This window comes from Lingula anatina, chromosome 1 (genome assembly GCF_051362555.1).
Source record: "Lingula anatina isolate TDL-2025a chromosome 1, LinAna3.0, whole genome shotgun sequence".
Classification (NCBI taxonomy): Eukaryota; Metazoa; Brachiopoda; class Lingulata; order Lingulida; family Lingulidae; genus Lingula; species Lingula anatina.
In genome coordinates, this window is record NC_141767.1 from 11,421,240 (window position 1) to 11,432,559 (window position 11,320).

The 11,320-nt window shown below is 32.7% G+C and overlaps 2 protein-coding genes across 3 annotated transcripts; one reads left to right on the plus strand and one right to left on the minus strand.

Moving 5' to 3' along the window:
• Positions 1–142: 142 nt before the first annotated feature.
• LOC106175408 (uncharacterized) lies at positions 143–4,710 on the plus strand. 2 transcript variants are annotated; one of them, XM_086999612.1, is made up of 11 exons: positions 167–293; positions 868–916; positions 1,376–1,451; positions 1,652–1,686; positions 2,029–2,128; positions 2,497–2,576; positions 2,803–2,849; positions 3,077–3,137; positions 3,466–3,512; positions 3,684–3,753; positions 3,966–4,710. In XM_086999612.1, the coding sequence occupies exons 1-11, from the start codon at positions 281–283 to the stop codon at positions 4,639–4,641; spliced, it is 1,254 nt and encodes a 417-aa protein (XP_086855738.1). In that variant the 5' UTR covers positions 167–280; the 3' UTR covers positions 4,642–4,710. The 2 variants fall into 2 exon arrangements, with proteins under 2 accessions (XP_013412855.2, XP_086855738.1); XM_013557401.2 differs by lacking the exon at positions 868–916 and having other exon boundaries at positions 143–293.
• A 229-nt stretch (positions 4,711–4,939) lies between these two features.
• On the minus strand, positions 4,940–11,094 carry LOC106175498 (uncharacterized). The gene is made up of 10 exons (XM_086999603.1): positions 10,915–11,094; positions 10,256–10,399; positions 9,623–9,793; positions 7,737–9,312; positions 7,278–7,368; positions 7,086–7,167; positions 6,648–6,718; positions 6,285–6,380; positions 5,880–6,020; positions 4,940–5,592 (listed from the first exon to the last, which is right to left on the minus strand). Exons 3-10 carry the CDS (start codon positions 9,781–9,783, stop codon positions 5,504–5,506), a joined length of 2,307 nt encoding a protein of 768 aa, XP_086855729.1. The 5' UTR covers positions 9,784–9,793; positions 10,256–10,399; positions 10,915–11,094; the 3' UTR covers positions 4,940–5,503.
• Positions 11,095–11,320: the final 226 nt, after the last annotated feature.

Genomic DNA, 11,320 nt, shown 5'->3' on the forward strand with positions numbered 1-11,320 from the left:
TGATATAAAGTGAAGGATATAATATGTTTAACATACTTTGCTATTTTATCTACACAGTCGTAGGGCAGGCTATCACTTGAATATTTATCTTTTTGACAAGTTACATTGCAAATATTCCTTCCTGATTAACCAACATTATTACATATCGATGCATAGTTATTGCCATTTCATTCACTCACGTTTTATCCCACCGTTGCGTCCATCTCGTAAAGTTGTCAACTTTTTTTCAATTTTTGGGATTGGATTTGATTTCTTTAAATGGGTAGAGTAAAAAGAAGAGATGTACCAGACAGGTAATGTGGGATTAAAAAAAAACAATAGAAATACTGATGAAAGGCAGGTTTCGGTAGCCTACAAGTACACAACACATAATGTGATGTGGCGTTGGTCTTTCCAGCATTCGTAATTTATTTCAGTGGAGTCTGGAGTCCGATATTTTTAAAATGCTAGTGACTTGAATTTTAGTACACAGATAGCCACATATCTGAATATGAATAAACAGTTTGAATGAAATAGCTATGGCAATTAGATAAATTATAAAGATTTTTAGTGACCCCAAACTTCTGCATGCAAGTCTTGTATTACAGTACCTATGTCTTTTCAAAATTTAGTTATTTGGTGGCTTTAATTGGTGCCTCTCCTATTCAAATTAATTAGCTTGGCAATTTAATTATGGATTTAGCAATGCTTGCCCCAGAAATGACCTTTGCTCGTTTTATATTTAATTTTCTTGTAAATACATTAAAAACATCAACTTTTTAAAATAATTTATTTGAATAGCAGATACATTGGTAAAAATCACCACATAATTGAATTCACAAAAACACTGAAAATCAATGGCTTTTAATTTTTTTGGGCATTCTGAAGAAGTAGGTCTACAGGCACAATCATTATTTGAGATGCTATTTTCAAAAAGGTATAACATTATTTTCGACCTTTGATTTTAGTAGTTTGTCAAACAGAGTAATATATGTGCATGGATAATAGGTAAAGTTAAATAATTTTAGTACATTATAGTATTCTCTCACCCCTACCCCATACATCTTTGATTTGTTATATTTTTCTCAACTTTAGTTATGTGGGGACTTTATAATTCTAGTCCATTCAAATACACATGATGAAAACTGAGTTCATTTTAGGTGGTGAATATTTAAAGCTCCAATTCATGATATTTTATTATTTTAAACTTGGAATAACATGTTGGAAGTGTGTATTGAGGTTCTAATATTGGATTTGAATGTATGAAATTATATTTTGTTCAGGCAAGAGTTTTATTAAAAAGTCATAGAGGTACATGTACAGTGTGAGTGACAGAGAAAATTTGAAAATTCAGATCAGAGTACAGATGTTAATATTTTCCTTTTCGTTTTTTTAGGTGGGAAGTATATGAACCGTTCTGTGACCCCATTAAAGGAACAAAATTCATTGCATTTAAAGTGCCACTGAAAGAGGTGAATAGTGTGTTGAAAAAAATTCTTAATTGACAAATATTTAGATAATTTTTTATCCGTATAACTTGCATCATAAAAGGGACATATCACCATCTGTTTGCAGTCAGAAAAATGAGTACACAGAACAAAAGATTGTATGATTTAACGAAAGTATAATGGATCAGTATTGATGTAAAGCTGTGTTTTTGTTAAATTTTCAGAGCATTTGTCAAAAGTTGGATGACAGAAGTCAGTGGTAGGAACCTTTACTATTCCTTTGATATATTCTGGTGTTTCAATCTAATATGTTTTCCATGTTTTTGGCAAATTTAAAACAAACTTAGGTAATTATAGCCCCTTGTTTACTTAATTATTTATTTATCTGTTATTATGTCAGGGCTTGTAGGGATCCCCGGTGTGTTGTCAGTGGTAAAATTGCCCTCAATGACTGAATGACTATGACTCAGAATATATATATATATATATATATATATATATATATATATATATATATCCTCAATTGCATAAAGACCTAAATGTCATATTAACATGTAGCAGTTACCAACAGTTTGATACATATGTACTTATGTGTTGTTAGGTTCACTCCATCAATGCTGGTTGAGAAACTATCAGCTAAGGGCAAGAAACTTGGAGCAATCATTGATTTAACCAACACTCAACGTTATTATGATCCTCAGGTAAGTCATCAGTTTTGTTTCAGATTATATGTTTTTTCTCTCAAACTCTGGGCATCATTTACTTTTTTTTAGATTGAACTTGAAGTTCTTATTTGTTTGTCAAAGCAACATGATATTATCTTGCTCTTCATAGGCACACATATAGTAATTTGTAAAAATTATTTAGTAATCTTTTGCAGTATAAAGTAGTAAACCAATTTTTTAAATGTGTAAACAACAGTTCCTTAGGAAAAACTTTCTGCAAAAGTATTTCACTGATAGTGACTTTAAAACTAAAGATTAAGTTGGATGAGTATGCCAAAGTTTTTAACTCAGTAATAAAAGAATTGTAAGTGCCTGTGGTTATATATTTAAATATAATTTTGCAGGAAATAAAAAGCTGTGGGATTGAATATAACAAGCTAAATACAGTTGGACATGTTGTTCCAAGCAAGGATGTCATTGATAGGTATGTTCAGAACAAGAGCATAGTGCATAAAAGAGATAAATATTCAAAATTTTCATTTAATCTGCATTATGCCTGTTTGATTTATAAATGTCATCTAATATCATTTGCTAAACTGTAAACAATACATGTCAGAATGAGAGCTTGTATGTACATTTGATTATTATCAGTAATGAAGTGCATTTATTAGCTGCAAATGTTATGTCTGATGATATGCAATTTATTATAGTTTTGCCAATATGGTGAGCAGTTTCTTGGAGAGAAATAAAGACACTGGTAAGTCAAATGCAATTTCAAATGTGGCCACCCACCACATCAAAAAAGTTGTTGTTGGATCATATGCTTTGCACATATCTGTTTTTTTTATCACTTGTGCAAGTATATTTCGAGGATAAACATCTAATCTAGACTTGAATTTAAAAGTATTCCATTTGAAATGACTGGTTAAGTAATCAACAAGTTATGGCTACTGCTATTAAAGTTAAATAAATGCATATTTGCAGATCTTCTCTTAGGAGTTCATTGTACTCATGGAGTAAACAGGTCTGGTCATCTCATCTGCAGGTATGTATGTATATTTATATTAACATATTTTTGTATATATTGCAGCATTCATGCATATTACGTGTGCACAGGCAACTACTATAAATGGCTACAAGGACATTGATTGAAAATTATTTTAACGTCATATTAAACAAATATGTCCTAGATCACAGTTGCAAAACTTAAGTTAACTCAATAAAAAACACGTTTGCTTCTGTGTGTGCACTTTGTGAGATATTCATCTGAACAGAATGAAGTTGTGATGAAAAGCTCACCTGTGTGTTGAGGTCATTTGTTTGTAAAAGAGAGTTATCATTTGATGTCTTGATTTGCTATTATTTTCATTTAGGTATATGATAGACAAGCTTGGGGTCAGTCCTGATGAAGCCATTCAAGGTAATATTGCTGTGAATAAGAAAATGTCTCAAGATAAATTCAGTTCTTAAAATGCGAATAAATACATAGAAATGTTATTGTTATATATATACATGCATACAGGCACAAATATGAAATACTAATTTTTGATAAATTGAGAAAAATTAATTGTATAAATTTCTTGTCTGACAGCATTTAATGAAGCACGGGGTCATAAGATAGAGAGAGAAAACTACCTAGCTCATTTAAGAGGTGAAAGTGTGTAAGTAATCTTGCATTGAAATAATTTTTTTATGTAAAGGTTTTATTTAATGTTTTTCTGAATTATTTGATTTTTTACAAAATGATAGGCACTAATACAATTAACAAAAATGAACACCAATTTCTATTGAGTAAGTGATTCATGTACCAACTTACCACTACTGAAACTTCTCTTTGCTTTTCTTTGAAATATGTTTCAAATCTTGGTTTTAGGTCACATTTAGATGAGGAACCAATGCAAGGCAGGTCCCACCGTGGTAAATGGAAACGCCATGAAAAAACACATGGTAGGAACAGGAATGTTCCTTATCAACATCAGAACAGAAATTTTAGAGAACAGGGTGCTTTCCAGCCAAATCAAAGTGGCTGGTCTGGGTATCAATATGACAATAGATATAATGTATACAACAGACAGTATGAAAAGGACAGTGGCAAATGGATATCGAACTTAAAAAATAATGGAAACAGTAGAGAGGAATATGTAGGCAATAGAAAGGGATATAGAAGCAGTAGAGGGGGATATGGAGGTAGTAGACGGGGATATGGAGGATTTAGAGAGGGATGTGGAGGCAACAGAGACAGATATGGAGGAAATAAAGACGGATATAGAGGCAGTAGAAACGGATATGGAGGAAATGGAGAGAAATTTGGAGGCAGCAGTGATGGATACGGAGGAAGTAGATGGGAAAATGGAAATTTTGTAGAGAGAAGATGGCATCATGATGGTTACAGAGGGGGCAGTGGAAGGATAAGAGAGGATTTCAGAGGCTACAGAGGTCACAAATATAACAAACATGATATTTATTCTCAAGGGGAAGGTGGACAGTTTGGACCTTATGGGAATAACCCTGATAGATACTATTGGCCGAATTATTCAAACATTCAATAACAGCTTTTGTTTTAACAAATCCAGTCCTCAGATTGAATGTTTTGATATATATATATATATATATATATATATATATATGAAACAAACAAATTCCCTCTATAGTAAGTCATGCTTTAGCTTGGAGGTTTTTATTTTCAAAGACTTTCAATTGATCTCGATAGAGATATAAAATCATCGCTAGTACTTCTGCATCATCCGTGTGACAGAAGAAGGTTAGTTAAAGCAAAAATACTTTCATTTTAAAGCCAATAAAATTGTACCACCTTGAAACAATGTCCCATTTTAAACATAAAATGACTGAAGGAGAAAAAATCTTTTTATTTTTCAGTTCTACTAAAAGTTTAGATTCTGCTTAAGAGCATAATTACATCCTTAATACATCAAATATTTAAAAGTCAATATTTTGCACTGCCAAATATTTAACATAACAAGATCTTTAAGCAAGTACAAAGCAAGTTATTAAATACACTTAGCTAAATTGCCATCAAGTAAAAATATTTAAAAAATGCAAATTAAAACTTTTTTAAGTTGTGATGTTCTATAATTGAAGTTATGGAATGCCCACTGTATTTATAAAAACATAAAATAGAAAATATAATGGGCAAACTTAAAGCAAGAAATGGTTCTTCAAACAATACTTGGTATTAAGTTTTCTGTAAATTTCCATTTTCAAAAAGAATTTAAATAAGTGGAAAAAAGTGTATTGAGCCATGTTCAGAATAAGTATTTCACTCAACTTCTATGGCATTTCAGTAACCAATATATAACTTTTTTCTAGCATATCTGGTGGGGTACCTAGAGGGTTGAGGTTAAGCTAGCTTTCTGAAGAAATCAAATTGTCTAATATGGCTTCAATCATGGGTCAGTCGTCTTCTATGTCCATTGCACATCGTCCTCCTATTGTGCCATCCCATGCATCTCGTTTGAGTTTTGACTGCTGCCGTTTACGTTCTAAAATCAAGAAATTATTGTACTGACATTGACCAAATTATATAAATCTTTCAAGCATCAATGTCTCGGATATGTGGTAGCCTACAGCATCATTTACCAAACATTTTCAATTTCAAAAATGATAGCACAAGGGTATTGCTTTTGTTATTAAAATAATCAAATGCAGACAGTGTTTTTCTGTATTTAAAACTTGATGTATCTTTTACAAGTATATATTAAACCACAAATTTGACAAATCATTTGGAACCTGCTACTAACTTACTGTAAAGCTTTTGGAGGTTACATACCTTTTGCTTCTTTCAGCTGTTTTCTTTCTAGTTCTCTTTTCTCTCTGGACACATTGGTGGCAATCCCCAGGGCACCTGCTACCAATCTCCTGGCAGCTGCAGCAGTGGTCTCTGGACGGGGCTTGTATGGCTGTAAAAATTCTGAATAAAGAACAATTTTTAAGTTCTATAAAAATTACACTTGTAACAATATTTCTAGAATTCATTTCGGTTTGTGCATAATATTGTAACTTTCCTAAATTAAATTACCTAAAATTCATATAAATTTTATTGTTGAAAACCTCATGCCTATTGGAAATCTCTCGGGACTTTACAGGACTGCACTAAATGATATTCAATATCTTTATTCTGGTGTAGTTGCAATTAATTCACATTAAGCATAAACTCAGTTCACTAAGTCCTTACCAGTGCACCTCTTAGCCTTCACTTTAGTCTGCCTTGTAGCCTGGGAAACTGGACGTGTTTTGAAGAGAGGATGGGTCATGCAGAGAGCATCCTGAGCTGTGAAAAGAAGAGCAGCAACATGTACGTAAAAAGACACAAACTTCACCTGTTGTAATCAGACCATTTATGCTTGTGATTAAACACAACAGACCACATGAAATAATATCAACTAGAATGCTTAATTTCACTTTTATATATTTAACATCATGACAAGAATTTTAATGAAGTTAATAAAAATATAAATTTGTTTAATGGCACACAGAGCAATAGCCCACTAATGGTGTTGCTGGAGTTTATATAAACATTCCTGCAGTTTTCACTTACCTGCCACAGCACTTGCAAAAACACCTATAGCATGAGTGTCATCAACCCACTTGATATCAAACCCCCTACTCCTTTAAGAAAATACATCAATATTTATGTTTCATGAAACAGTATATATAAAGTAACACATATATTTTCTATGTGAATTAAGGTACGAATTCAATCCAATGTCAAGAATTGTTTGACAACAAAAGAAACAATCTAGCTGAAGCCAAATTATATTTGGTGCATTATCTACATCAATACTTCATAGTACATCTTTTATTGGTCTCAAGTCCTTGAAATAATTCTAATAACAGACTAATTGCTGAGAAATACAAGATCAATTTTCTATAGGAACAGGTCACATTTATAGGAAGTGTCACTTCTGAATAACAAATGGATTAGGAACGACTAAACAAAACACCATTTTATCTCATAAAATTGAAAAGAACTTACATAAAAGCCTGAAATACAGTTATAAGATCCCTTGTTTCAAATTCTTTTGGGAAGTCATATATTTCTATGAGATGCCCATACACTGGAAAAATAAAAATTTGGTACAGTTTTCAACAAATTAATTTCATCAAATCAGTAAAATCTGTGTCATTTCTTATTTTGAAGCACTTTTTATAAGGTCCCATTACTTACACTCCTGGTCCAACTCTGGGTCCTTAGGCTGGAAGTTGAGGTAATCAAACTGAGGTTTTTGTACCTTCACCTTCCCCACTGCGACGGTCAACTGAAAATATTAATAAGACCAAGGCATAATGCTCAAAATTCCCAAATCATTCTCTCTCTCTCTCTCTCTCTCTCTCTCTCTATATATATATATATTCTGATCACTCAATGAAAGATGACAAATTTAAATACGTTCATTCAATAGGGTAATAAAGGGTAATAATAAAATTATTTATTTTCCTTCAAAAATTAGATTCCTGCATTCCTGTTATAAAGTTGTAAATTAAGATATTACTAAATAATTTTAAAATCTTTATGAAATAATTTTACCAATAATGACATTACACTAAATCCTGCTACAGTCAACTGAAAATATTAATAAGACCATGTCCTAATATATATATATGAAATTCTGGTCATTTTTCTCACCTCCTCCATTAACTTAGGATCTAGACACTCTCCATCATCATCAAACATTTTATCCCATGAATCTTCATCTTCTTCTTCATCTTCATCTTGAGTTTGTTCTATATTTTCTTCATTGGCATAACTGGTATTACATGTAGTTACCAACAGATTTTCTTCATGTAAAGATTTGTCAGATATTGGGTTAGTACAATTCTTGTCTATAAGATCATCTTTTTCTGAGAATTCTACTTCACTTATATTGTTTATTTCAGTTGGCATTCTATTTGTTTCATTAATGTGTTCAGGAATTGGTTCATTTTTCATTTCTAATACTACATCTTCCTTTTGAAGTTCCTGAGTTGTTTCCTCAGAGCAAACCCCATTGTGGTATGTGTCCCTGCATGTATTTGATATGGTTTCCTCTTTATTAACATTTGCCTCTGTTAAACAATCTGTTGACTGTTGAAAGTGAACCGTTTCCCCCCTTAAGTCTACTGGTAAGGACTCCCCCTCTATAAGAGTATTCTCTTCAGACCCTGAATAATTCATAAGCATGACAGTTGTTTCCTCCTCCAGTCTTTGGGCACAAGGCTGTTCCATTTCTACATGATCAGTCTCACCCTGGACACTCTGTTGTGCATCACTATACACAGAGTCCGAAGATTCTGCCCCTTTAAGTGTTTCTCCTATATGTACATCTGACTGTACATCAACATCTTTGTCCTTGTCATCTTCGTTTATGTTACTTGAATTTAATAGCATTTCCACTGTGGAGGTTTCACCCTTGTTTAGAGATGTAGGTAACTCTGATTCATTACATACCACATCCTCCTTTTGTACTGATGGCAATGCATTTTTGCCATCAGATGTTGAACTAAACTCATCATCCACAGTTTGATTGATTGGACTTCTTCTTTCGACAGGAGATGCTTCCCTTTTCCCAGAATGTTCTAATGGCGACCTGGAGTGCTGTTTGTGTTTGTTATTCAACTTCCTTTTTCTGTTTCCCTTTTCTTCACCAACTAGGGAATTTGAGAGATTATCCTCTGATTTTGAATTATGTTTATGTTTTTTGTGCTTACAGGTTTTTAATTTTGTCAGTTCTAATTCTCTTAAAGAGTCATTTTTGTCATATGAATTGATCACAGATATTCCACTTGAACTTTCTCCAAAATTTCTTTCATATTCAGATTTAATGGGTTTGTCTTGCACAGCTATAGCATTTCCCCCTTTGGGTTCTTCAACTGGTCTAGTTTCATTAGTTCCATCTGTTGTATCAACTTTAATACCATCTTCTGAAGAAGCATCTTGTGCTTGCTGCCTTCTTTGTCTAGGCACATATACCTGAGCACTAGGTCTTGATTTTCGGGATCTACCAAGTTGTGGTACTTGAAATGCTGTAGTCTCACTTTCTGCTGCATCCTCCAAGGTTTTTACATGTTGTTGGGTAGGCACATTCTCCCGAGAATTTTCCCTAGAAGCATGTGTAGCTTGCCAATGAAGCTGATTATCTATATCAGTTGGTAAAGGTGAAACAACTTGTGTACGTCTCCCTCTTGGTACATAAACTTGCACTTCTGGTCGCTTTGTTCTTGTTCTATTGTATCATGAAACATTGGAACAAAATATCTATTATCTTGCAAAAGATAAAATTAATGCAATATAACTCATTATATGAGGCACATAACATTCTATAACCATGTTAACAGGGTTGAATATCAATATGTAACTTTACTAGCAAGTCCACTGTCAAGTTTTTGAAGGTATTGGGAGTGTATTACTGGCACAAAACAGTCCATTTCATGGAATTTGATCGCTTTTCAATTTTTTAAAATTAATGTTCAATTTCAACTCCAATTCACTTGGATACAAAAATGAGATCCCTATATGTATTTCACTTAACCTACCTCTTCTTTTCATCATCCTTATTTTTCCTTCTCTGTGACAGTGGAGATTCTGATGAGGTTCTGTTTTTAGTCTTGGACTGTTCTACTGGAAAATCTTCACTTGCAGGTTTACTGTTCTTTTTGTCTCTGCCTTGTACTTTCGCAATTCTGTCATTCTCCATCTGAAAGCCCCTGCAATAATAACAAGAAGTAAACAATTTTACTGGACTTGATCTTTTAAAAACATTGTTTGGTTATCATACTGACTGCATGACAGTCATGTTGGACATAATTACTCACAAAAATGAAGAGAATTTTTCAGTTTTCAGTAGATTTCCTGGTCGACAATTAATTTATTAACAATTTTTGCCATTACTGGACACAACAGCACTTACTTTATCTATCAATGGCATGATCAGAACTAGACTAACAGACATGCAACTAGACTGGCATCACAAGTCAAATAACACACAGGTGCCCCATAAAGCAGAATATCAAACCAAATTGTAAAATCTACCTAGTTGAAGGCTTAACATGTTATCAATAAGGATAGTTTCTAAGTTACATGTAGGCTGTTTGAAAACATGCCTTTACTGCGAAACTCTGATGTTTAATTTGGAAGATTCTGTCATGGTGAATTTAACATACATATACCTCAGTACAGTGAGTTGGTGACAGACAGTAGTTCTCCTGTCTTCTCCTTCTCCTATTGAAAAACTACACAAATCTTGGAAATCTTCTGTAGCTTTGTGAATTAATAAACGATGATAGTTGTCTACTGGAGGAAAGACCAGGACACTGCAAAGAAAAAATCAGTCCATTAAACTAGATGTCATGAACACAGCCTTTTACTGTTACCATTATTGAATTTATATTATTTGCAAATTAACAAACATGTATCCTACATAGATCATATAACTTAATACATTTGCAAAAGACATTGTGACTAATTATATAGATCTACTGACTTATTCATTTAGAAGAAAAAATGTAATAAGTCTGAACAAGACAGAAATACGATTTCGATATAATTTAGTTACATATAACTGACATCATTCTCACCTATACAATATGTCTAGTTATTGCATAGCATCTAAGATCTAATAAACAGATCTTAGATAGCATCAATAACTACATTTTATGTTTACAATAATTTTCATTCTAGCTGTTAATTTATTCTACTAATTGCCAATATATGACAAAATGTACATGAATACAAAGGATATAAATATAAAAATATATAAAAAATGATGACTTGGGTTAAAGGTAAAATCCTCCCTGCCACCCTTTGCTTGTGAAGTATGTGTTCTTACCTGTCAACTGTTGCTTTTTGTAAGAAATAGCCAATATCTGACGTAACTAGCTGAAAAAAGTCACTGTCTTCTTGGCTTAAGTAACGTCGCTCCAGGTAGATAGCCAGTGTGCCCCTTTTTTTACTGGAATGCCACAGTTTCCTTGCTGGGCTGCATGCAGCTGGGGTGATTTTACGTAGTCTGTAATTTTGAAAATAAAATAAATTCCAAAAATAATTATAATTTATACTGGTTAAAATTTGCACAATCAAACCAGTTTCCAATTGAAAAATCACATTCATTAAAAAAATCCCGTCATTGTTCAAAATACACCATACTAATACAAATTAATTTTTGGATTTATGTTATTACTTATATCAAAAACAGTCTTGTGAGACCCGTCATGCCGTGGAAGTGCAATTGAATC

Bases quoted from the DNA above. Each gene is read 5' to 3' on its own strand.
- LOC106175408 (XM_086999612.1), top strand. The intron at 917-1,375 runs GTATAACATTAT...TCGTTTTTTTAG, and splicing joins GAGATGCTATTTTCAAAAAG to GTGGGAAGTATATGAACCGT. The intron at 3,513-3,683 runs GTAATATTGCTG...CTTGTCTGACAG, and splicing joins TCCTGATGAAGCCATTCAAG to CATTTAATGAAGCACGGGGT.
- LOC106175498 (XM_086999603.1), bottom strand. From the start codon at position 9,783: ATGGAGAATGACAGAATTGCGAAAGTACAAGGCAGAGACAAAAAGAAC. The intron at 6,719-7,085 runs GTAAGTTCTTTT...ATTTTCTTAAAG, and splicing joins ACTGTATTTCAGGCTTTTAT to GAGTAGGGGGTTTGATATCA. The intron at 5,593-5,879 runs GTATGTAACCTC...TCTTGATTTTAG, and splicing joins ACAGCTGAAAGAAGCAAAAG to AACGTAAACGGCAGCAGTCA.